Source organism: Mus caroli, unplaced genomic scaffold, assembly GCF_978045245.1.
Source record: "Mus caroli unplaced genomic scaffold, Mus_caroli_1 scaffold_4, whole genome shotgun sequence".
Classification (NCBI taxonomy): Eukaryota; Metazoa; Chordata; class Mammalia; order Rodentia; family Muridae; genus Mus; species Mus caroli.
This window is the reverse complement of record NW_028227259.1, coordinates 153,609,006-153,635,970: the sequence shown is the minus strand read 5'-3', so window position 1 is coordinate 153,635,970 and position 26,965 is coordinate 153,609,006. Positions and strand designations below refer to the sequence as shown.

Genomic DNA, 26,965 nt, shown 5'->3' with positions numbered 1-26,965 from the left:
TTGAGACATGGCTTCATCATGTATCCCAGCGTAGCTCAAAACTCAGTATACATTCCAAACAAGTCTTAAAACTTCAGTCCTCAGCCTCTGCTTCCCCGGTGCTCCAATTACCAGCATACACCGTTCTTTCAATTCTGCTGAAAGTTGGATGGCTTGGCTTCAATGCCTTGTTCCCTCTCTAAATTCATGGGCTGGAAACTTAACCCCCAAATTGATATGTTAATGGTGCTTGGAGGTACAGCCTTTGGGAGCTAATTAGGATCCGAGGTAATGAGGGTAGAGGCCTGCTATAGGGGGGAAGGGGGGTGGTTTTACAGAGGAGGGAGAGAGATCTGAGCATGCTTGGACTTGCTCTGTCCTGTGTGGTGCTCTCTGCCACATTGTGATGCAGGAAGACCTTCCAGATGCTGAGTGAGACTCTATTTTCCATAAATTATCCAGCCTCAGATGAAACAACAAACAGGCTAAGGTGGGGTATTGACTAGTAGAACAATTACACTAGAGAGAGGTTTTTTGCTTTTGCTTTCTTTTTTTTTCCCCCAATATATGGAAACAATAGCATCTTTATTAGCAGATCTGCTGCATCTAGTGAGGAATGTAAAATTCATGGAAGATGAAGGGAAGGGAGATTTTATTTTCAGGAGGCGTGGCTTTGAGTACCTGAGTCTACATGGAGAAGTTAGCAGAGGGGTGAGGAAAGCTTGTCTGGCAATGGAGAAGGCAGAGAAGGTCTTGGTACTGGCAAAGAAAAAGAAGAAGGAGAAGAAGAAGGACGAGGAGGAGGAGAGGAGGAGGAGGGGAGGGGGAGGAGGAGAAGAAGAGAAGAGGGGAGGGTGGAAGGGGAGGAGGAATAGGAAGGAGAAGGAGGAGGAAGAGGGGGAGGAAAAGAAGAAGAAGAAGGAGAAGGAGGAGGAGGAGGAGAAGGAGGAGAAGGAGAGGAAGAAGAGGAAGAGGAAGAAGAAGAAGAAGAAGAAGAAGAAGAAGAAGAAGAAGAAGAAGAAGAAGAAGAAGAAGAAGAAGAAGAAGAAGAAGAAGAAGAAGAAGAAAAGAATATAGTTGGTGGAATTTCTTCCCTGAGAGGTTCTACTTATTCAGTGAGATCACTGGATCACTGGCTGAGAGGACGGGGCAAAAGGAGAAGTCACAAACCAAGTGGGCACAGTGGGGGACTTATGGACCCATTGAATGTGAAGCAGCTTCTCAGGGGTGTTGTGTGCTGTTCCCAGTCAGACGAAGGCTCAGGCCTCAGCTTCCTTCAGCATTCATTCCCAACTTAGTCACTGACTGCTGAGAGAGCTGGACGGTCCAGCAAGCTGGCTGCACATTTGCCCCAGGACAGAGGTCCACATTCCTTAGAGACATCCCACAGCAAAGCTCAGGGAGAAGCTTGGTGGTGGGGATTCCTGTGTATCCTAAAGTGTGCACCGTGGGGGCTTCTAAGGTCTTACTTGCCCTCCCAGGCTGCCCTGTTACTGTAGCGGACACTGTGTTGGGGAGGGATGAGGGAAAACTGCCAAAGAGGAGGAACCCTAAAGAGCATCTTTAATAAGGGAATAAGGGAAGCCCCAAATCTCCTGATCTCCCATGGAGAACGACTCCCTTGGGCCCCAGACATGTGGTTTACCTGTCCTGGCTCTCAGGCCTGCTTCTCCAGGCAGGACAAGTCCATGTAGCAGGCCTTCCAGGAAGCTCTACCTCGACTTATTCCTCTTTGACATCCCTGTTGCAACTTCTATTAGCTGTTTTGGCACTGCCCGGCAGGGGAATCCCAGAGATAAGGGCAGCTGGTTACTGAGCATCCACCACGTGCCGGTCAGTAGTTAAAGCGTTAATCTGAAAGCGGGGCATGGTGGCGCACGCCTTTAATCCCAGCACTCGGGAGGCAGAGGCAGGCGGATTTCTGAGGCTAGCCTGGTCTACAGAGTGAGTTCCAGGACAGCCAGGACTGCACAGAGAAACACTGTCTCAAAAAACAAACAAAAAACAAAAACAAACAAACAAAAACCCACGTTAACCTGATGTCCCCTAAGCAAAGCTTGCATTTTACAAACAGGGAACCCATGACAGATGCTAGCTGATGGCTCTGGTCCTTCACCAACACCTTCCCCATTTCATCACAGGTGTGCTCCCTTTAACATCGGCTTAAATCATACACTCTGGGGCTAGAGAGATGGCTCAGTGGTTTAGAGCATCAGCTGCTCTTCCAGAGGATCTGGGTCCAATTCCCATGGCTCACAACCATCTGTAAATCTAGTTTCAGAGAGTCTGGTACCCTCTTCTGGGTTCTGTGGGCACACCAGGCATGCACAAGCATACAAACAAAACACACATACACTATATATACTCATAATACATGTATACATATACACACATACGGACACACACACACACACACACACACATATATATATATATATATATATATATATATATATATATATATACACATATACATATATATATTTCTGTCACAGGACAGGTGGTTCTCCATTACCAAACACAACTGTGTTGGCCAATCTGTTTCTTTCCTTCCAATAGGTCCTTCAGTCCAAACTCTTGTCTTCTCCTAAGATCCAAGCCCCCCATCCCCCACACACCATACCTTGTGCTCTGTAGACTGCAATAAACACATCCTGTCACTTCCCTTCCTTGTCTCCCAACACAAGGGCGTTTCTTTAGGAAGACTTTATGGTGAGCCTCACCTGTCCAACAACCTGAGAGGTGAGGACCCCTCTCCCCCACCCCCCGAAAGCCCTTGACCCCAGTTGTGGAGATGGGCATGTATCTCAGAGGTAAGCTCCCTGTTTGGGTCTTTACTTCCTACTTGTAAAGGGTGTGTGTGTGTGTGTGTGCGTGTGTGCGTGCCCCTTCAAAAGTGCAAACACATGCAAAGCTGATTTTTTTTTTTAAATCTGTACTTTAGAGCCCATTTCTTGGAAGGTAGGGTTCAAGACTCAAGCACCCCTTTTATGAAGAGCAGGGTAGGAAGCCCTATAGGGTAGGTGTGAGGCCAACCTCTTTTCTCTCTGATACACATAATATCATGCGGTTGTGAACTTTTATTCTATGTTTTGTCTGAGAAATCCTGGTTGATATATCCCCAGTTTTAAAAGTACCTATCTATCTATCTATCTATCTATCTATCTATCTATCTATCTATCTATCTAAGCCTCTTGTTTAGCATAGAACGAGGTCAACATCTTTCTCTGGGTGAGAGTATGGATAAGTAGGCAGTCAGGCTGAAATAATAAAAACTGTTGCTACATATATTTATTCATTTCGTCAAAAGTAGCTGTTGAGCGACTTCTGCCATTATAGACTCCATGAGATGTGCATTTGCCACTTGCAGTAACAATATTCCCTTGAGGATCTAGCTCAGGGGTCGAGCACTTGCTAGAAAAAGAAAAATCCTCTCTCCCGCCTCCTTCTGTTTTATGTTTGTAGATAGATGTTTTTGGGCTGAGGTGTACCTCAGAGTGTGTCTACAATGGAGTGAATATATGTAACAGAAGCGGGATTACGTTTGAAATCATGCATTATGGGTAATGATAGAGTGGGGCCTCAACATGGTAATTAGTTTACAATGTGCTCCCAGGAAAATACTCCGAGACCGTGATTAATGTTCCCTGCAGCAGCCAGCCCCTGTAAGTAGCTCCCATTGTACTTCCCAGAACTCCGCTCTTCCAGTATATTGCGATAAATACCACGTTGGGTCTCTGGTTGTGCTAAGTGATTAGGTCTGGGTGTGAGAGGGAGGTGAGATGAAACGGAGCTGATGTCCAAGTGCCTGCTTCTCTGCTCTGCTAGACTCGCGAAAGAACGAGCCGGACAGCCATAGAGGGCGTCTAAAGGCCCACACCCCTCCTCACGCATGCTTAATCTGTGAGGTTATAAACTGCTGTTCAGAAAGTGGTTCCGAAGTGGTGTTAGCGCACTATGTCATTTCAAGAAACCGTAAGTGAACATGGAAAAAAAAATCCATCAGTGTCAACCACTTACCGAGGAAACTCCTGTAAAGGGCGGGGTGGGGGATAAGAGGGTGTGTGTGTGTGTGTGTGTGTGTGTGTGTGTGTGAACCTGTGCTCGGAGTGTTTGTAGCGCCCCTTCTGGCCTCATTGTAGACCCCTGGAGAGGGTCGGGCCCTCTAGACAGAAGATAGACGACAGAAAGAGGCGAGCAGGGTCCACTTCAGAGTGGCAAAGAAGTGCCTTGAAGTGTGCTTTGGGACTCTTGGGACAATCTTCCCTTCCCATAGGATGCGGGGGTCATCAGCTCAGGGTTTTCAGGTAATGACATCATTAACAGACAGCCCCATTGGGTCCTAGGTCTAGCTCCATTCAGATGAGCTTTGGGGCCGCAGGCACGATGCTCGTGTTCAACTCAGGAAGCCCGTGACTTGGGGGTGGGGGTGGAGGTGGGGGAGAGAATGGACCAGGAAAAGTCTGAACAGCTCCAAGGGCAAGGGCTGTTTAGTCCTGTTCCCATCCTCAGAACCCATGTGAATTGGGTGAGGAAAGTGTTCCCTGTAGGAATGGCGTGCTTTTTTTTTTTAAAGATTTATTTATTATTATACATAAGTACAATGTATGTAGCTGCCTTCAGACCCATCAGAAGAGGGGGTCAGATCTCATTTTGGATGGTTGTGAGCCATCATGTGGTTGCTGGGATTTGAACTCAGGACCTTTGGAAGAGCAGCCAGTGCTCTTACCGGCTGAGCCATCTCACAAGCCCAAATGGTGTGCTTTGGAGAGCTGTGTTAGGGGGTTTGTATACCAGAAGGTTTTGATCTGCCCTGGGGTTGTGGATAAAGATGTCACCTATCTAATTCTCTAGAGGTAAAGGGGCTGAAGTGTGACTCAGAGCCTCTGCGTGTCTTCACCTCCCATCCCAGCTTCTCCAGAGCCCTGGCAGTGTCTGGAGTAGAAGAGCTACCTAGGGGTGGCCATCTCAACAGGATAAGCTATACCCCTGTGAGTTTCCTTTATGGTCCTTCCTCAAAGTGATGTTAGCACACTGTCACTTTAAGAATCTGTAAGTGAACATGGATTTAAAAAAAAGCCATCAATGTCAACTATTCACTATGAAAACTCCTGTAGGTGTGTGTGTGTGGGTGGGTGGGTGCATGTTGGGCACCTATGCTCAAAGTGTTTGAAGCGCCCTCTTCTGGCCTCATTGTAGACCCCAGGTGGAGAGGACTAGAGGGCATGGCAAGGATTGGGCCCCCTGAGCAGAAACCATAATTGCAAGGCTCCTCACTCCTAGTAGATGCCAATAGATGTGTAGGAGCCAGAGAGTAGCAACAAAGCCCAAGATACCAGAGTCATCAGTGAGTCACTCAGGACCCACACACCAGTGGCTGGGTGCAGCGCCAGCACAGCCAAGGGCCAGGCACCATGGGTCTGAAAGCACCCCAAGGGAGTTTTCATGGAGATACCACGTGAGCTTCGGAGAATGGCAGTTTCAGTGGGAGCCACCTACTCAGAGAGTCTGCACGACCTTGTGGGAGCAGGTCTTATTCATGAATGTGTTCACCATATTCAACAATGTGGGCACACAGTGGGTGTTCAACAGACACCGTGGGAAGGGTGGGCAGAACAAGTGCAGCGCTGGGTGTAGCGTGAGGTCACCTGTCTGGCCTGTGTTGGAGGTTGGGAAATCAGAGGAGCTGGCGTGCCATCTGCTGTAAGGTGGATATTTATATTCCTCTGCAAAACTCGGGCTGGGTCTTAGTCCCCTTGGTAGCAGCATTGTGGGGTAGGGGTTGGTGGAAGTTTGGGTCATGTGGGCCAGGAGTGGCTGAGTTTCCCTGAGAGACACTTGCTGCAGATCAAGCCTAGCCCTTGGGCTTTATCTCTTCCACAGCTGAGCGCTTCCCTTGCCCCGTGAGTCAGCAGGCGCCCTCTCAGAGACAGAGCTGAAGCTGGTACCACACCGTAATGCTTTCCAACAGCCAGAACCTCAAGTATAAATAGCCTCTCGTCTTTCTTTATAAATGTGCTCATTCTCAGGCATTCTATTACCGCAACAGGAAGCTGACTAAGATACCATTCAAAAGCTGTCGGTATGGCCAGTCAGGGACTCGGTAGATAGGAAAAGCAGATTATTACTATGTTCTGAATAGAGTTTCAGGAAAGGTAATCTAGGCACATATAAAATGTCATTGGTAACTGAATGACTCAGAAACCAGTTTTGGCTCTTTTTGTTTATTTTGTTTTGTTGATTGCATGTGTGTGTGTGTGTGTGTGTTTTGTTTTGGTGTGTGTGTGTGTGTGTGTGTGTGTGTGTGTGTAGCCTTGGGTGTCCTGAAACTCCATCTGTAGAACAGGCTGGTCTTGAACTCATGTAGAACAGGCTGGTCTTGAACTCACAGAGATCCACCTGCCTCTGTCTCCCACACAATTCAAGGCCTGTGTCACCACTGCCCAAGCCAGTTTTGGTTCTTTGGTGGTCATTTCTTTGCTTGATGAAGGATAGTCCTTCAGCTAAGCATAACTGGGCTGTGTGACATGGAGAGATATGCTAGGTGGAGCCCTTAGTGCGTGCTGCCCAAGGAGAAGCCTGGGGGTGAGCCACCCACAGGCAGTCTCCCTAGAGTGGACCTTCTTACCAGTAGTCCAGTTTCAGGGGTACAGCTTCCAGGCCACCGATTCGACAGTAAGGCTCCAAGTTCGAGAGTTCATATAGCTGCAGCTCCCGACTCCTGTTCAAGGCAAGCACGGTTGAAGGCAACTGGGAGTTCCTCACCCCATCTCTGTAGAAGTATTTTAAATCCCACTGATTCCATAAAGGGGGAGGGGCCCAACGAGTGAAAACCCCGCCCTATGAGGTTCAAATCACAGACTTCCCGAAAGCTCTCTATGGTAGGGATGTCTCTTCGGTTAAGCCCGGCCACGTGGCTGGCCCTTCTCCATCAGGGACTGGTACAGCTTTTGGCTCTGGAGCCCAGCTGTAAGGTCCTTTCTCTGTAAAATGGGGTCCTAACAATCTCTGAGTTAGAGATGAGCCACCGAGATGCTATGAGGTGACTTGTGAGAGGGTGGTTGGTCCAAAGCCTGGAAACTTCTCAGTATGTCAGGCTTTGGTGTGGGGGGCATAGGACATCAGATTGGAATGTGAGGCAGTAAAGGGCTCTTCACTAGCTACCTCACCCAGCCTTCCCTTCTTTGCCCTCTTCTCTAGATCATTTCTAGTACCTTGACCCAACTGTCCTTGACTCTGCCTTGGGGCTACTGAGAAGAGAACAGCTCTGTCAGGGCAACGAAAGCAACCGATAGCTCACACCACGCTCTAATCCAGGCCGAGCCTGGGCTTCCCTGTGCTAAATGTCATTTCCTCTCTCTTCCTTCCTGACAGTGCAGTTCAAATGTGGTTCCCTGGACCCTAGTGAAGTGTGCCACTGGCCAGCTCAGAGTGTTTAATAAGCGGTCATGTTAGTCACTGAACTGTGGTGAGATCCCACACAACAAAGCCATTAAGCATCTTTTTCAAAAATCAGACTGGAGGAGGTCACCGTGTCAAGTGAAATAAGCCACAGAAAGAAAAGGCACACAGTGCATTCTTGTTGGTGGAGCTGACACACATGAACCTCACAGAACTGAGCCGAGTAGAGGTCACTAGACACTGCAAAGGGCAATGGAGAAGGTCGGGGTGGTGGGAGAAAGAATTTAAATGAGGAACAGCAAAACTGAAAGAGGAGCAATTCTTACTTTGCACAGCACAGCAGGGTAGCTACTGTTTAAAATAAACTGTGACACTTTTCGTTCTCTCAATGACACATAGAAATGATTAACATTTGATTGATGATTAAGCAAAGTAAGTATTACCACAATTTGATCATTGCAGGGAGTATCCATATATCAGATACTGTATCCAAGGTATGCAAGTGTTACGATTAAAAAAAAAAAAAAAAGAACGCAGGAGCTAGAAAGGTGACCAGGCTTGATGCTCTTCCACAGGACCTGAGCCCCATTCCCAACACCCACATTAGATGGCTCTCTGCTGCCAATAACCCATAACTCCAGTCCCAGTGGGTCTGACACCCTCTTCTGGGCTTCTTGGGTATTGCACTCATACATCCATAATACACACACACACACACAAATAAGCAATAAATCTTTTTCAAAAAATGATTAAAAATAAATATAATAAAAAATTAAAAATCAAATTGAGAGAAATTTACAAATGTATATTTGCTGCTTAGTAGTTAACATACTATTAGATTGATTATATTAACTATGTTGATATTTCAACAAATATATTTTTGATGATGAATTAATATAAAGTATTAAACCTCATGAACAATTATATTTAATAAAAAACGGGGTTAGGTTGGAGTTGGTCATTAAAGCCTAGAGCCCCAGGGAGTGAAGAGATCTTGGGGCAGTTTCTAGAAATTTGGCAAGAATATGTCACTGGGCCAGGACATGGAAGTAAGCTCAGAATAGAATATTTACATTTGGGCTAATACAAAGCTCAAGCAAGGTAAACTCAGCCAAGGTATGTGTGGCATTCCTTTATCTTGGTCATCTTGACAAACCCCAAGAAACAGTGACCATGGCGGGGGCGGGGGCTGTCATGGGGGGCTTTGTTTATTGTATTGTTTGATGACTTTGTCTTTGATGTCTTTGTCTATGAACTGACCCTGTTCTCTGCAAGTACCTAGAATGGTATAAAAACTGGCTGGAGAAAACTAAACCCCACTTCAGCCTCAGCACTGGCTGGAGTCGTGTTATAAAGTTGTCTAGTTGTCATTTTCTTTTCAATCCTCCCTCCCTCCCTTGAGACCCTCTTTGGCTGACTGAGCTGGCTTGGCCACCAGGGACTTGTGAAAGAGAGTTGTGGAGAGGGTTTTCAGTGGTGAGGGGCTTGTACGGTAGGCAGAGTCACGGGAACCCTTCCACCTGCCCCTGGACTATAAGCCACACCCTAAAGTATAAGGGGCCTTCAGCTTCCACCCTCCCTCTGCAATCTGAGTTCACACTCCCGTGAGTTGGAGCCCTTTGCAAGCAGGAGCCCTGTGGACCTCACTCTGCCACCGTGGCCACCACCCCACTGCCACAGCTGCAGCAGCAGCAGCAACAGCAGCAGCAGCAGCAGTGTCCATGTTCCTGCTGTGTACTTTGCCCTGTGAGTTCCTCCAGTGCAGTCAAGACTCAATTTAGACGGATAAGAAAACAAATATATCATTTAATCCAAATAAAGTGTGCTTGAAAAGCACTCAGACTAGTTTTCCTCCTGTGGCCCTTTCTTGGTTCCGGAAGTCTTTTCTATAAGACAGCACCCTCTAAGATAATGAGCTCTCTGCATGAAGCCACACAAAGTGTACCTCTGTTTACACACATGGGCTCTAATGTTTCAAGACTCCAACGCTGGCTTCACACTGCAAATGTGTGTGCTTGTGTGACCCCAGGCACAGAGCTGAATCTCTTCGCATCAGGACAGCTCACTTTTGCTTGCGTACTTACCCGGTTCCAACGATTACTTTGTTGTACTGTGGCATGCTGGCAATGTCTGTCACCCAGCGGGACTTCCGGCTGGTGGACTTGCCCTACAGAATTGAGAGGTGAAAATAAACAAATGTATATGCCTTTAAAAACCTATATTTATTTCATTTAAATTTATTTCATTTTTACTGAAAAGAGTCTACTTTTGTCTCACGCGCATGAGTGTTGGTCTGCCTGTATATATGTACGGGCACTACATGTGTAAACATGAGGTGCGCTCAGATGCCAGAAGAGGGCATCCGGTCTCCTCGGAGATACAAATGGTTGTGAGTCACCATGTGGGTGCTGGGAATTGAACTCAGGTCCTCCAGAGGAGCTGCCAGTGCTCTTAACCACAGAGTCATCTCTCCAACCCCCATAGTTTTCTTTAATTGATTTTTTTCTTTCAAGGGGAGGAACTTGGTACATTAGAAGAGCTAATTCAATGCTCTCCCCTAGAAGGGGCTATTCAAAGCCTGAGAGGTTTAGTTGTAACTTCTAGTTCTAAGTTCCCTGGGGGCAGAGCCTGCATGTTCTGTCCTCGTTCTGTCTTCAGCACCCAGCACAGAGCCCGCTTTACCACGGAAGCTCAAATATTTGTTGAATGAGATGGGTAGGGGGTGGGCAGAAACAGGCTGGACATTCTTTCTCCTAATAACACTTCCCAAATGCATACTGGCTTCTGGGTTCCTGATTAGTGATTCTGATGGAAAACCTTAGCAGAACCGCCTCCCGGGCACAACCATGAAGGGGGTGGGGATCCCGTTCCATCTGTCATTCAGTAAGACACATGATAAATTACATGACTGAAGAAGCCTGCGTAATTCATCACTTCATCTGAATTTAGAAGCGAAAAAGAAGCATTTATCTCGGGCTCCTTGTGGGGCTTGCGTTTTATTCACATCCCCTAGACTCGCAGAATCTGCCGCGGATATATTATATTCAAGGGCACAATTTATGTAATCACGCCACTTAAGGAGCAGTTTAAAATAGCAAATAAAATCAAACCGTGGCACTCAGCATCCTTATCAAATGAAAATCACATACAAAAATCGGCTTCTTTCTTTTCAACTTCAGCTGCAGGGACCAGAAATAAATAGCTCCGTCTTCTCGGAGGGTGATTAAGGTGTCATCGGGCAGAGGGAGAATTCGCAGCACGGGTCTCCCATATGTCAGCCTCTGCTGAATGGCAGGCAGCAGGAGAGAGGCCTCTGCTTGCCGAGCTGCCGCCTTGGCTTGCTCCGAGTACTCCAGCTGCAGGTATGTGCAGAAACTGTCCTGGAGAGCAAGGGACAGCTGGTCAGGCCCTCTGTCATTTTTGGTTTTCAGAAATTCTCTTCACCAGGGAATGGATAAAACTCTTCTTTTGGACATTACTATAATTATTATCACACACCTGGGGAGCTGTAACTGCAGGATACATTCAGCTGGGTGGGCCTGGTGCTCTGTTGCCAGCTGTCTGCCTTTTCTTCCTATGTCTTCCCTCTTCCTCTAAAGGTGGTCTGGGAGTGAAGTGGGCACCTCAGCAATGATGGCAGTTGCTTCTAGCCATGTACCATGCCTGACCCACACGATGTGGGCCTTCACCTCAATTCTCACTAGGATTATAATTTAATCTCATTTTATAAATCGAAAGTCTCAACCATGGAAGAGCGCAGTGACTCACTTAAGAACAATGCTTGCTCGTTCTCTTCTGGTCCCAGGCACTGTGAGAGCCACAGGTTACCGTGTAGACACACCTAAGTCTGCACAAGAGCCACACCACACAAATAATCCAAAAACTGGCACAGAAATGGCATTAAGAAACCCCAGTCACTGTAGCCCCAGTACATGGCTACAGGGCAGTGGCGCACGCCCTTAACCCCAGCACTCGGGAGGCAGAGGCAGGTGGATCTCTGAGTTCAAGGCCAGCTTGGACTACAGAGTGAGTTCCAGGACAGCCAGGGCTACACAGAGAAACCCTGTCTCAGAACAAGAAAGGCCTGAAGAAGATGCAGGCCAGCAATGCAAAGGTAGTGAGCGCACCACAGAGGCCATCAAGGCCCTTGTGAAGCCTAAGGCCATCAAGCCCAAGATGCCAAAGGGCCCCAGCCGCAAACCCAGCTGGCTCACTTTCATCGCTCACCCCAAGCTTGGGAAGTGGATTCAAAGCTATATGGTAAGGGCCATAGGCTCTACCAACCAAAGTCCAAGGTTCAAAGCAAGGCAGAGGTTTTAGTTCCAGCTCAGGCTTCCAGTGTGCCCAGAACCCTGTGAAGGCCCTATAGAAAAAGGGTTTTACCTGCCAATGTGAAGAGAGATGGACTAGTGTGGCAGGGATAACTCACACTATTTTCAGATGACCAGCATCCTATACTGTTTTTACTAATACACTTGAGGCAAGATCTGTTTAAGAAAACAAAACCAACCAACTAACTAACCAACCAACTAACCAACCAACCAACTAACCAACCAACCAACCAACCAACCAACTAACCAACCAACCAGCTAACCAACCAACCAGCCAACTAACCAACCAACCAGCTAACCAACCAACCAACTAACCAACCAACTAACCAACCAACCAAATAGAACAAATACCTAAGAATTGGCTGTCCCAGGACTTGTGCCCCTGTCTACTGGACTTTATGTGCCTGCCCTAGGATTTTAGCAGGACACCCATAAAAAGATACTTTGTGGCTTAAGAAAAGGAAGGTAGCCCTTGAATCTGAGACATGGAGGTGGGAAGCTTTGAACTTAAGGAATGTCTACCTCTTCTCCATGTCTCCCAACCCCCCCCCCCACTTTGCTAGCTTTCTTTTTGTGGGCGGGGCCTTGAGTGCGCCTTTAAAGATCAGGTGAGAATGGCAAGCTCTTACATCTGACTGGGCTGGTGAATTGGCCAGAGGTCTGAGTAGAGATGGCTTACTGCTCAATCTGAGGAGGGATGGCCAGGCATGCTAAAGGCAGATGTCCTACCCCTTCATAACCATGCACTGAAAACTGAGTAATGTTGATGATGGTGGTGACATTCATGGAGGACTTCTGCTGTGACAGTCCTGGCAGCAAACCCTTTCAGGTGCTCATGGGGTTGGCCACCGGCAACCCTGGACCCAAGGGATTTCTCTAACTGCTGTTTCCTCTTTGACTCCCACCCTTGCTTTGAGGGTAACCCTGTATAGAGCCTGCCTGAGATCCTGAGGGTCCCAGCCAAGCTCCTTCTTAGAAGAATTTGAAAGTTGTAAGCCACACTTTACCTTGGATCAGCTTGGAGTGGCCAAAGGGGCGAAGCCAGCCTCCCAGTGGAGTGTCGTGTGCATCCCTCATCAACATTAAGTTGGATTTACATGACGTGACTTACCCACTGGATTCTCCCCACTGCCTCGTAGTCTATTTTCATGAAGAGTTGTTCTATTTGTCCAATACTCTGGGGAAGAAAAAACAAAGGCTAATAGACTTTGCTAGTATTGAGGAAAGTGGTTTGTGCAGAAGGGCCAGACTTCAGACAAACACATGGTTAGTGAGGTCTTTGGAATGGATATCTAAATAAAACAAATCACCCTGAGGAACGGCTCAGGTGACAGCCATCACTGCTTGGATTCAGCCTGCCTGTCCAGACTCTACTAGAGCCTGGGAGATCTCCAGTATGTCTGGGGGTGGGGATGGTCCCTTCAGGGCTCTGGATGTAAGTCAATCTGTTTGCCAGAGGATGTGCCAGGAGTTACCCTGCTGAAGCAGCTGGGCTCAGCCCAGAGCTGGGGTGCACGTGTGACAGAATGAATAAGACTTATCATGGGGACCATTGGGACACTCCATAGTGACCACCAAGTGTATGCCAAACTCTGGGAGAGGTCAAGGTTTCAGAGCTGAAAGATAAAGGGGTAAAAACCTGTATCTCACATGGACCTCACTGGTTGAGGGCTTTCTGCAATTGCAGTGAAACCGTAAACCAACAGATACGCCACACACATAAGACTGTCCTCATGACATGAGTTTCATTGGATAATGGTCGAGGTGTTTAGGCTCCGTTTGTCAAAATGTCATAGTAATCTCTCATGATAGAACACTCAAGTTGAAGAAGCCCCTAAGATCTGGGCTAGAGGGCTGGCTCAGTGGTTAAGAATGTTTGCTGCTCTTCCAAAGGACCTAAGTTCAGTTCCAAGAACCCACATAAGGTGGCTCACAGCCTTCTGTATCTCCAGCTCCAGGGGATCCAACACCGTCTTCTGGTCTCCTTGTCACTGAACTCTCTCTCTCTCTCTCTCTCTCTCTCTCTCTCTCTCTCTCTCTCTCACACACACACACACACACACACACACACCATCTTCTGGTCTCCTTGTCACTGAACACACACACATACACATACACACACAGTGGGGAGGGAGGGAGCGGGGACGGAGGGAGGAAGAGAGAAGGGGAGAGGGAGAGGGAGAGAGGGGGAGAGGGGGAGGGGGACAGGGAGGGGGAGGGGGACAGGGAGGGTGAGAGAGAGAGGGAGAGGGAGGAGAGGGAACCCTTACCATTGAGAGGAGAGGCTTAGGGATGCCAACTAACTTCCCTGAAGCTCACTGGCTAAGAAATAGAAGAGGTCAGCTCAGGGACTTTAGAAAATTTCACTGGACCCCTCTCCTCTGGAAAGGAGGGGCTGATTGCATTCCTCGGACCACAGGGAGGAGGGACTGACCATTGCAGCTCAGAGACACATTCTGCAAACGTTGGCCATCCACCTCATTCCTTATAGACCAATCAGTTTGAAAGTCACACTGTTCTGCCAATCACATTATGCCTAATGGCTGCTGCCTGGAGAACTGTATAAAGGCTCGCTGGATGGACGGGCTGTGTGTGGTTGTTCTTTCTCCATGTGTAGGGTGACCCCAACATGTTGGAACAATAAATTCCTCTTGCCTTTTGCATCAATTCCCAGCTCTGCCTTGTTCACTCAGGGAGTCCTTGGTAGGCTAAGGCTCACCAGAGTCTTACAGGTGTAATAGCCCTCCAGCCCCAGATCTTCTTTAACAAGAGGTGATCGTGGAATCTTGATGGTTAGCATCTGAGTAGCTTGTCCTTTATCATAGACAACTTATATCGTGAGTAAAATCTTATGGGTGTGGTGTACGTGTGAGTATGTGTTCAGGTGTGCGAGAGCATGTGTGCCCAAGCACTTGAAGACCAGAGGTCAACATCGGGCATCTTCTTGTTTTGCTATCCACCTTATTTTCTAAGACAGCATCTCACTGACCAAGAAGCTCACCAATTGCATTAGACTAGTTGGCCGCTAAGTTCCCATAAGCCACTTGGTTTTGCCATCCCGCCCCTCCCCATCCCCTCCCTCCCCCCCCCCCCCCCCCGATGGAGTTACAGATGTGTGACACTGTACCCAGCTCTTACTTGTGAGCTACACTCAGATCCTGTGCTTCTGCAGCCAGCTGAGAATTGCCTTCAGCCCCCTAAAGTCTTGCTCATTAAGACTCTATTCTCTAGTAAGTGGCCTGTGCTTCAGGAAAAAAACAAAAAACAAAAAACAAAAAAAACCAACCCACGTATGTGCATGCAAGCCATCCTAATTAAATTCAGCAGGCCATAAAAAAAACTAAACAACAACAAAACCATGGTAAAAAGGGTGTGTGTGTGTGGGGTGTGTTGGGAACAAAAAGGAGTTTAGTAGGAATGGATGAAGGATAAGAGAAGGCAACGAGTAGATGTAAAAACTGACCAAAATACAATATATGTATTATATGTGTGCCTTGCTTAGGGTTTGATTGCTGCCAAGAAACACCATGACCACAGCCATTTTTGTAAAGGGAAACTTTTCATTGGGGCTGGAGTTTCCGAGATTTAGTCCACTATGGTGGGAACATGGCAGCATCCAGGCAGACATGGTGCTGGAGAAGGAGCTAAGAGTTCTATATCTTAATCCAAAGGCAGCAAAAGGAGAATGCATGCCACACTGGGCATACTTTGTTTTTTTGTTTTTTGATTTTTCGAGACAGGGTTTCTCTGTGTAGCCCTGGGTGTCCTGGAACTCACTCTGTAAACCAGGTTGGCCTCGAACTCAGAAATCCGCCTGCCTCTGCCTCCCAAGTGCTGGGATTAAAGGCATGCGCCACCACACCCGGCTCTGGGCATACTTTGAGCTCAAAGCCAGCCCCCACAGTGACACACTTCCTCTAATAAGGCCACACCCACCCCAACCAGGCCACACCCACTCCAACAAGACCACACCCACTCCAAACAGGCCACACCCACTCCAACAAGACCTCACCCACTCCAAACAGGCCACACCTTCTAGTAGTGCCACTCCCTGTGCCCAAGCATTCACACACATGAACCTATGGGAGCCATACCTATTCTAATAATCACAATATATATACAAAATTGTCAAAGAACACAAAAGGGAATTTAAAAAAAAAAAGAGTTGTGTTCTGAGCTAACCAAAATGGCAGAGAATGAATAAACCGTTTGATCCCAGTTGTCAGGGAAATGGAAGAAGACTGAAAAGAAGCTAAGAGGTTGTCTTATACGCCGCAAGTAAGCAACAATCTAAAGAGTCCTATTCCCTCCTACAAAGTCTCTAAATATATCATCGCTCTGGTTTGCCACATTATTTAAAACCCTTTCCAAGTCAGAGGTCTGGTGAACCAGACAGGTCTGAGTGGAGAGGTGAGCAAGCTTGCAGGGACGCTCAGATCTCATCGGCTCGGCGTTTACAGCGTTAACTGTGGTCTGCATGATCTGCTATGTACAAACTCCACTTACTTTGCTGTGTGACCTCAAACTCTGCTTCATCATGCATTTGAATGTTTCCATATCCAGCAGCTGGCTTCCTCTCTTTTCATGTTCCTGCAAAAAAAATAAAATAAAATAAGAAATGTAACAGTCAGCTGGGAACTCGCAGACATTGTGTTCTGTGGCATCCAGGAGCTGAAGGCCACAGAGCTGAATGAATATCTAATTAGACTCACCTAAACAATACAGGTTTTTCACAGGAATTCTGTTTTGTGCACATTTTTGAATCGGTTAAAATAAAAGCAACTTTTTAAAATTACATCAAGAAACAACGATCAAAACAATTACTTTTTGTGGCCATCTTATAGAGATTTTAAAAGTTGGCACTTTGTACTGAAAACGATCAAATATCAAGTAGAGAATCAAATTGCCTAGATAGGTATTTCAAAGTTTACCTGGCCAGTTCCTACCTGAAAGAGTGCATTTAAGCGTCGTAGCTCTTCCAGAGTCACTTGCTGCTCAATCTCACCGAGACAAAAAGAAATAAATTAGAATCAACAACGTGAAGACTTTTCCCAAGGAAAAGATGAAGAGCTGCTCCCCGCAGCACAAGTCCTGGGAACCCTGAAGTGTCTGGTGTGGTCAGAGGAAGTTCAAACGTACAGGGGCCCTGGGCTGGGGTCTGCAGATCCCAAACACTGTCTTTAGAACCATGAGAAGGAATTCTCACGCTGCTTTCTTCAGTCTAGCTTCTGACGTTTTCTTCTTTTCTATCCTCCAGGTCTGTACCTACCCTCATCCTCCCTCCTGCTCTCTTTCCCTACATTGTTGTCGCTTCCTCTGGCTTACACCACCCAACCTGGTGACAGAATTTGGGGCTGGGGCTTGAACAGAACCAGCAGAGACTCCAAACAGTGAAATGGCAACACCTTGGTTGCTCAGCTCTGTTATCAGCTTTACCGGAAGTGATGTCACCAGTAACCAGAAGTCCCATTTAGTGGGTGTTATTTTGGCTAAACATTTTGACTGGGAAAAGGCAGGTTCTCTTTTAGTGTGCCTCAGCTCCGTAAACAGATCACCAGAGTACGGTGTTCTCACTCCCAGTCTTTTATATTAAAAATGTGTGTGTGTGTTTTAACCAGTACAAATCCCCAAATATCTGCCTTAGAATGCAGCGTGGCCTATGACAGATAGTGACAGAGAGACTGGCTTTTCCCCTCCCGGGATCATCTGAAATTAATGTGTACCTACCTCTAAAGTGGTGGTCCCCCCCCCCATAAAACTCAGGCTGACCCCAAGCTATTGTGTAAGTCACCATCTTAATAAGATACAAATATCTTTCAAATTCCATCGAGAAGGACTCAATAGGTAGAGAGTCAGCCTTTTGCCTTCCTGGCTCTCCAACTCGAAATTAAAGAGCCATTAACAATAGCAATGAAGTACTGCCCTGCCTCCCGGGAGAGAGCTCCCTGATCTGGAAAGACTAATTTCTATTTGTTCTATGAATGTACTAGAAATACTGCTGACATAGTAGACTAAAAACCTTCATTAATAATGGTAACAAAGGGCAGGATATGCAAGCCAGTGTGATCGTATAATTTACAAAGGATTCTACGATAATTTCATTTATGCATGAGATGTGACTGTGCACAGCTGCTCTCCAGAGCCAGACGCTGAAGACATGCCTACCCCAGCCACCCCCAGTATCCATCCACTGGCAGCCTTTTGGCGACCAGCCGGCGGGTGTGTGCTGTGCCCTCCTGGTGTGTCTGCAGCTCTTGGCCTCTTGATTGTGTGTACTACACAAACCTTCCTGCCTGCTTCTTGTGCCTCCCATCAAAAGAAGGCACAGAGTAAAAGCAACCAGAGGTGTGACAGGCTCCAAGCCTGTGGCCATGTTAACCAGATTCTTGCTGCCCATAAGGAAACCTTCTTTAGCTCTGAGATGCTTTATCGGATTTTCACGGCACCTAGGAAAGTGAAAATCCGATGATCATCAGCCAAGTTCTTTTGAAAGAGAAAGGCAGCAATAAAGATACGCTTTTGGAAGAACATTGCAACAAAACAAGGCCATTATTGTGCTGTTCCTTGAAACTATAAATCAGGCCTTCCTGAAACTGCATAGTTTTAAGGCAAATTTGGAACACGAAGCAGAGAAAACACACGTCCCTTCTGGACCCTCCTGTGCTTGGCAGGGCTTGAAACTTCCCAACAGTCATCGCCAGCAAGTCACATTCTACCACAAAAAGTGCTCCAATGACTTGTTTCCCTACAAATAAAAAACAAAGGGAACCACCTGACTATTTTATATCCAAACTATCGTGACTATATAGTGGCAATCGTAAATAAGTCAGTCTGCAGTCGTGGACTGGGCTTTTAGAGACACCAGCCTCTGCCAAGCAATGCATTTGCTCCATTCAAATGCAATTTCACAGAAAACTCCCGCATCCTTCCCTCGTAGGCACTATTAGAGGGAGTTCTAGGAGCCCCGATTCTGCTTGTCCCTATGTTTTGCAGTCTCCCCAAGGCAAGCAGGTTTACGATTAGAATGCTTTTCCCAGAAGGGTTCATTTGCCTGCTGGTTGCTCATTTACATCGCAAATGAGCTCTTCTATTGTTAACAGCAGAGCATCATTCTGCTCCTTGCAGGAAGAGTCTCCTCTGTCAGGGTGGTTTACAGATAATTTCTCTTCCACGACAGGGGAATTGACTAATTAATCGAATAAAGTATCCCTTTGAAAATCTATTTCTTCCTACTGGGCCTTCCTGCTCCAGCCCTGCCTCTGTCTCAGGATAACTTCCCTTTTGAAAATCAAATATTCTAGGAAGGGAGGGAGGGGAGGAAAATGGATAGGAGGATGGGGTGGGAGGATGGGTGGGAGGATGGATGGAAGGATGGGTGGGAAGATGGGTGGAAGGACATGTGGGAGGATGAGTGGGAAGATGGGTGGGAGGATGGGTGGGAGGATAGATGGGAAGATGGGTGGGAGGATGGATGGGAGGATGGACGGGAGGATGAGTGGGAGGATGGATGGGAGGAAGGATGGGAGAATGGGTGGGAGGATAGACAATGAATAAATGGATAGATGGATGGATGAGTGGATGGATGGAAGAAGAAAGGCAGGTACACAGGCCAGCCTATGTCTTGAGTGGCTGTCTCTATAGTTTCAGAAAATGGATATGAGAGATATGAGCTAGAAGAGAGAGGGGGAGGGGGAGGAGGAAGAGGAGGAGGAGGAGGAGATAGGTCCTAAGGGGACAAGGTCCATGGAATTATGATTATTCCTATAAACTGAAGTATTTCCCAAAGACTTAGTTATCAGTGTTAGAGTCTTAGTCCCAAGCCTGGGGCACTCTTGGGAGTTGGTAGGGCATCTAAGGGATGGGAGGAAGTTCAGACATTAGGAGCTCTGTCTTGAAAGGAATATTGAGAATCTGGCCCCCCTCTGGTCTCTCTCTTTGCCTTCCAGATGCCATGAGGTGGCTGGGAATCCTCTGTCACACACACCCTCTACAGTGGACTGTGATGCCACAGGCCCATAGCAACAGGCAGAGCCTACTGGCTGTGAGCAGAAACTCCTGGCTGCGTGAGCCAAAGTCAGTCTTTCTCTCTTTTAAGTTGTATACCTTGGGTACTTTGTCACAGCAATTGTGAAAACATCTTTTATTTTTAAATTGTCATATGAGTGAGGCATTGTGCCAAGGCCTTTCAAAATCACAAGGATATGAGGCCTTTCAAAACGACTGCCTTGGGGACTAGAGAGGCGGCTCAGTGGTTATGAGTACTTGGGTTTGAGTCCTGGCACCCACTCTGTAGTTCACAAACATGTGTAACACTAGTTCTAGGGGACCCAGCAGGCATATACGCAGTCCACATACATGCATGCTTACAAGGCATTCATATACATAAAACAAATAAAATAATCTAGACATAAAAAAAAAAAGGCTGTCTTGCTTTGAGAAGGTTGAGATCAGTCAGGTATTCAAGGCCAGTCCGGGCTACACAGAAACAAACAAATTCAGCCAAAACCAAAAAAAAAAAAAAAAAAAAAAAAAAAATTTTCTCTATTAGATGTCCAAAAAAAAAAAATTTTCTCTATTAGATGTCAGAAAATCAGAAAAGTGACTTCAGTTTAAAGACAATTCTCATAGGCTCTCTAATCATTGCTGGGTTTCTTGTGTGTCATGTGCTAAGTGCTTTACATGGTCACAGTGGTAGTTGTTAGAACATCTGGCCTCCGGCTCACATCATCACTGCAAAACACACCCGAAGTTCTACCAGGAGGAGCTACACTCACAGAGTAGGCCAGATTGCCCTGGTCCCCTCCACCACAGGCCTCCTAGAGCAGCCTGTGGTTTCCCTGTTTCCCAAATATACGAGTCAGCCAATCAGAGAAAAGAGCTCTCTGACTGACTCAGGCCTATGAGAAAGCAGAGCTTCCTGTGCCCTTGAGATTGTGTGGTTGTTACACAGCATTACCAAGGCAGCAGATAGCCGATACCGTCCATTAAGGCACATTGATCTTTTTGATCCCATCACAGAGCTGCAATACCACTCCTTCCACCGGTATGTATGTGTGTGCAAACCCAAACACACACAATGTTACACACATGTAACAGTTTCGAAATGCACTTGAGATGATCTTCATCTCAATTATATTTCATTTTCCTTTCCCTAAGTTGGGCTCATTGTCTACTAAAGTGATGTCATGACCTAGTGGTGGGTCAGGACCCGGAGATTGAAAGTCACCGAAAACTCTGTCAGAAGACTTTGTTATGTTAGCAGGTGGGACTCGATATCACAGACCTCGACCCTCTAAATAATGGGTAGACATAGGTACTGTAAATGTTTGAAAGAAACAGCTTCAAGCTTCCTCCATACCCCTTCCCCCACCTCCAGGATCTGACCTTTCTCTTTCAAGACTTCAGAGATACAACCATGACTGTCCTCTTCAGGGAACATTTCAGGAGTCACTGTGTCTAGCTGTGACTAATGGATGAGTCTTCAGCAACACTGGCCATGGTGGCTGCCCATACCCTAACAGGCCTACCCTCGGGACCAAGAATGTCCAGGGTCCAAGATTGCCTGGGTAAGGCTCAGAAGGAGGAGAGCAGCAACCTTGTATATCAGGGATGGAGTCTGTGGCTTGTGGGTGCTCAGAAAACACAGGATAAGTGGGCTGAAAAGCTTTCATGTTTTTGGTTTTATCTCTGAGCAAGGAAATTTGACCTGGTTCTTTTTATCTTTAAAAATCTAGCCCCATGTGTCACCAGTCAAACTGACAGTCTGCATAAAAGGACACCATGGTTTGGATACAATCCTTACATCAGAGGTCTGTGCACTAGGATTTTGGCTGTGGACCCTTTAAGAGGCAGGACCTGTTGGAAAGGGGTGGAGGAGCGCTCTCATGATTTGATTAGTTTTAAAGAGAGAATGAAGCCTCTCTTCTGCATGCTGCCTGCTGCTTTCTTCCCAGTCATGGTAGAATGCACCCAGCTTGATCCTCCTGAGATGCAGGGTGCCTGGGTTTTTCCAGCCACCACAATCGCAAGCCAAGCAAATCTCTTTATAGATCGCACAGTGCCAGGTGCTTTCTTAGCGCAACAGAAGCAGACTGCAGACTGGGACGGTGGATTACCATGCTGTGTGTGCTTCAGTGTCAAGAATGGTCCTCACCCTTGCAGGTCTTTCCACTGCCGGTGACAGTCTAGGTGCCACCACGCTTCTGGTTATTTATCTACTCAGACTTGCTGAACAATGACACTGTCTGAACAATGACAGTGTCTTCCAAGGACGGAAAGTGAAACTTCTAGAAGTTTCTTGGGAGTAAGACATGAAGAAGGATCAAGTGCAATATGAAGACATTGGCCTAGCACCGGTGGTGGAAGCAACTTTGGGCTTCTCAGAGATGGAAGGAATCTGGTGTCCCAAATCATACACCTGGGCCAGTTCACACATGGGCAGGTCCCAGTCATAAACCTAGGCCAGTTCACACTTGGGCAGGTCCTTAGTTATAAACCTGGGCCAGTTCACACATGGGCAGGTCCCAGTCATAAACCTAGGCCAGTTCACACATGGGCAGGTCCCAGTCATGAACCTAGGCCAGTTCACACTTGGGCAGGTCCTAAGTAATAAATCTGGGCCAGTTCACACATGGGCAGGTCCTTAGTCCTAAACCTGGGCCAGTTCACACATGGTCAGGTCCTTAGTCCTAAACCTGGGCCAGTTCACACATGGGCAGGTCCCAGTCATAAACCTAGGCCAGTTCGCACTTGGGCAGGTCCTAAGTCATAAATCTGGGCCAGTTCACACATGGGCAGGTCCTTAGTCATAAACCTTGGCCAGTTCACACATGGGCAGGTCCCAGTCATAACCCTGGGCCAATTCACACATGGGCAAGTCTTCCTGTCTACTTTCTTCCTGTGCTTTTTGCTGCCATCTGTCAGAGAAGATGTGTCTAGTCTGACGACGTCTCCTTTTCCTACATCCAAAGCCATTATTCTGCTCTATGAGCAACTCCAGCTCTTGTCTATTCTACCATAAAATTAAAATAGCTCCTGTACACTTGTTGTCCCACAGTGAATTTAAATCCAGGCCATTTTTTAAGGCCATCTGTCTTGTTCTGCAGTGGTGTCAGCCCATAGCACCCTGCACCTTCACCCATGTCTCCATCCCCATTCCCATCCCCCACTCTCGCCCCTACCCCTACTGCTCACTGGGAGTTTCAGAGACTATCATACTTCTGACATGATAAACAAAATAAAAAGCAAAAAACAAAACAAAACAAAACAAAAAAAAAACCAACCAAGCCAAACCCCAGTGCAGTCATAAGCAACAGCTCCGGGCTGGATCATCTGCATCCGTCAGTTATGGTGAAATGGTTCTGTGTTCGTAGGGATGCATCTCCCTCTTTAAAACCTTCCTCTAATTCTTCTGGTGTCAACCTAGGAGGACAGTCGCTAGATCTTTGGTGCTTCTCATCTTTTTAAAGGACCCTCCATGAAGGTCCTTTAAGGTCTGCATAATGGGTTGGTTCTAGCTATCTGCCATGTGGCACGGCACAGTGTCCTAGTGAACATTAAAATTTTACCAGTTAGGGTGAGCCTCTAGCTGGGGATAGCTTAGTCGCTAGAATGGAGCTGGGCCTTGGAACTCTGTGGGTGGGCATCCAAAGGAGAGAGGAGAGCTGTGGAGGCAGCAGGGGCCCGGGGTAATTAGGAGTGTTCCAACATCCAGGGAGTGGGTACCAAGCTGATGTAGAGGGATCTGAGTATGGCCCAAGGTTTTCACTGTGTCGTTGGTAGTAAGTGAACTCCTGGTATGCCTAGGGAGCCCAGCTTCAGATCTCTGCTATAGATTTGCCTGGGCGTGAAGGGTGCAGTCTGGTCTCTGCTTTCTTACCTTTTCAGCCCTCAGGCTCTGGGCTGGGTCTGCATGACGCAGAGGCGTCCTCCTGTGCGTGGGCTCTTGGGAGCTGACCGAGTGGCTGCGCATTCTTTCTCGAGTGAGGCATTCCCGCAGCAGCCAGATAGGGGGCTCCACACTCAGAAGGCCGGGCTCCCCTGAAGGCTGAGGTCTTGCTGGCGATGTCTGAGCTCGAAGTAGCATAGGCGCCCCCAGGATAGCTGCTGGTTTCAGGATGCTGTGTGGACACCACATAGTTCCTTTAGGGGACACTGAAGAACTCTGGGGTCCACCTAACCTTGCTTGTGCAACCTTCTGGGCAGTCTGTACAGCCACAACCATAGATAGAACTCTTCACATTCAGAAAATGCTTTTGGGGAGGTGGGGGCAGGGCTTGTACTGTCCTTGGCCAAGATAGGAAGCATAAGCACTGTGGGAAGGGTGGGAGGGAGGGAGGGTCGGCCCTAACCAAGTCCTCATGAACCGCTTCTGTTCTGACGGAAAATAATGAGGATGTGAGGATGGGTCAAGGCAAAATTCTGGGCAAAGGGAAGGATTGTGATTAAATAAATCAATAACAAAGTGAATCTGACATATATTTCATAGTTTTTATTGTAGTGAGTGAAAATTTGATATAAATGACCGTATGTTTAAACAATAATCCTAATTACAGTTTATTTTGCCACAGTGTCACCGCATCCCCAGTGGTACCTTGGATGGCTGGTTCTCCCAGAGAGGACTTGCATCTTAGAGAAACAGAGGCAGCGATGGTTTGTAGACTTCTCTTGTGAAGCATGGAGCCCTTTAGGAATTTGCACTTAGAATGATATCGGCTATGCCCCTGCTTAACCTACAGTGCAAAGATCTTGCTTGTTTTTTGTTTTTTTGTTTTTTTTTGTTTTTTTTTTTTTTTTTTTTTTGATAAATACATACTAGAAAGAAAGTTTTCTCTTTCGCTGCCCAACAAGGCAAGGAGTTTGTAATCCCATTCCTCCATTTCTTAAGAGACAAAAGGTAGATCAGGAGACCTATGGAGAGGTTTTGCTTAGGCCTATCAGCCATAGCACGGTGTCCACTGGCCCTGTTTTCTAGTTAGAAACAAGCCTGTCTCGCTGAGCTCTGTCTGAGGCTACACTGGGCATCTGAGCCATCTCTACCTGCTCTCAATGCCTTCTGATAGCCCATGGCTCGCCTAACCACCCTCTGCGCATGCCCAGTCCGCAGAGATGCAGACACAAAGTATATCAAAGAAAGCTGGTGCAAGCAGGAGCTTAAAGAGCGCTAAGCAATTCAGACGCGAGCTAATCCAAATCATCACAGGGGTGCATTTGTGCGGCGGCCAGATCAGAGCCAACACGGGTGCCCTGGGCTCCCTAGAATCCTGTCTGCCGAATGTGCTTGCAAGGCTGGAAGACAGCAGCCTGCTTCAGATCATGAGCTGGCATGCCCTGGTTGCCAATGGCAACCCAGCTGCTCTGGAGTGCTAGCATTTGTAAATGTGTGTGGGCTTAAAATTGTATTATTGATTCCGTCTGAAAGACGATAGTCTGATTTGTATATAGCTCGGAATAAATTAATCATTATCCTTTATAGCCCAACAGAGTATGAATTTCTTTTTTTTTCTTCTCTACCTCGTGTTTTTACTTGAGAGACAGAAAATTGCATCAGCAGATGTGAAATGAAATGTTTCCCATAACAACCACACCAGAGGAATCCACAGCCAGAGGACCCGCCTGGAGAGCTGTCCCGTATTACTGAATAAATAACAAATGGATCGGGGTGGGATGGAGCCAGCATCAGGGGCAACCTATTCTAAAAGGGCTGCAGGGTGTAGTTTGGACTACAATGAGATGCAGCTGTGGAAAGGGGGAACTACAGGTCTGCTCAGGCCTCCCCCTTGCTGAGGTTTCTCTTCTGTGCATGCTGCACATCCCTGGGCAGACTGAGGCATCATTGCCCCAGTCCCCTCACCCTCGCTCTGTCCATGGTCCTTGCCAGTAACTCTGTGCCTCCTTCCATGAAAGGCATCATGCATTGCCCTTGACTGTGGCCTTGGCTCACTGACTAATTTGACAAAGTGGCAGAGAGCCAATTCTGAGAGGAGACTTTAAAGGACTCTGAGAGTTGTCCCGCGGTGCTTCTGTCAGGCCCGTGAGAACACTGTACCTTCAGTGGGAATGCAAATGAGCACATGACAGACAGCCACCATCCCCACCAAAGCCAGCCACCAGGCTCCTACTTGGAGAGTTCCCCAGCCTAGAGCAGTCAGTTACTCCTGCCAAGCTAAGGATACATACCCACGGCTGAATGCAACCAGAGTTTTGTGGATGCTTACTGACAGGCAGTAGCTGATGAACACTGTCCCCCACCCGTCTAATATTAGGGTCATCAGTGGTATGATATGTCTAATATTAGGGTTTCAGTATGGTTTGTCCCCAAAGGTCCCATCTGCAACAGGACGATGGTGGGAAGTGTTATGGAACCATTGGCTCCAGGGAAAGGTAACCACAGCGGAATGTGGGTTTACAAGAGTGTGCCTCCAGCTAGCCTCGGAAATTGGGGATTGTGTGTCGGTTTGGCAGCAGCCAGCTGTGGTGGTTAGATGACAGGGAATGTGAGCAGGTTCCGTGGCAATCAAACCGTGGAAAGTTGAGCAGATGCTGCATGGGGTTAGGCAGCAAGACCGCCAGGTATGGAGAGTGGGAGAGTGCTGGCATTAGCATGTTTTTTTATATTACATGAAACAGTCCTGTGCATGCTCCTGGCATGATCCTCTAGACCACGAGGTGATGAAGCCAAGGAGTGATCTTTCTTGAGCTGGCACCATCGTTGAGCATTATGCTGCTGTGAGCAGAATGGGTTGCTTTAAATCCTCAGAAGGTACAGTAAATACCATCTTCTATCTCAGAGCAGACATGTCTACAGAACACTACTGTCTCAAACTTGTGCCTTTTCTACCCTTCGTCTTTCCACTCCTCAGTCAAGGTATGGCTGATGCAAGTTCATTCAATCAGTTTCTGACAAATGTTATGGAATTTCTACTATATATAGACTGTGGCCCTGAGGATATCACACTGAACAAAGGCAAAAGAGGGTAGGCTAGATATGTAAGGAAAACTCAGGACTTAGCATTTAGCCAACTTACTGTACATTTCTGTTGCTGTAATAAAACACCATAGCTAGGGCAACTTATGGAAGGAAGAGCTTATTTGGGATTTATGGTTCTGGAACGGTGTCTTCCGAGGCTCGGAACCATGGCTGAGAGACATGACAGTAAGCAACAGGCATGGTGGCTAGCACAGTCACTGAGGGTTCACATCTTGGGCCCCAAACATGAACCAGAGAGAGCCAACTGGAAATGGTGGGAGATTTT

At 47.2% G+C, this 26,965-nt stretch overlaps 1 protein-coding gene across 1 annotated transcript in view; it reads right to left on the bottom strand.

Moving 5' to 3' along the window:
- The window catches only part of LOC110295000 (cilia- and flagella-associated protein 337-like), a 118,045-nt gene extending 101,338 nt beyond the window's left edge, over nucleotides 1-16,707 (bottom strand). The window contains exons 1-6 of the mRNA XM_085836353.1: nucleotides 16,658-16,707; nucleotides 16,218-16,301; nucleotides 12,823-12,888; nucleotides 10,530-10,760; nucleotides 9,465-9,547; nucleotides 6,608-6,700 (exon numbers count right to left, since the gene is read on the bottom strand). Coding sequence (XP_085692479.1) covers nucleotides 6,608-6,700; nucleotides 9,465-9,547; nucleotides 10,530-10,760; nucleotides 12,823-12,888; nucleotides 16,218-16,268 — 524 coding nt within the window. The 5' untranslated portion in view covers nucleotides 16,269-16,301; nucleotides 16,658-16,707. The remainder of the gene's footprint in view (nucleotides 1-6,607; nucleotides 6,701-9,464; nucleotides 9,548-10,529; nucleotides 10,761-12,822; nucleotides 12,889-16,217; nucleotides 16,302-16,657) is intronic.
- Between the last annotated feature and the right edge of the window lie 10,258 nt (nucleotides 16,708-26,965).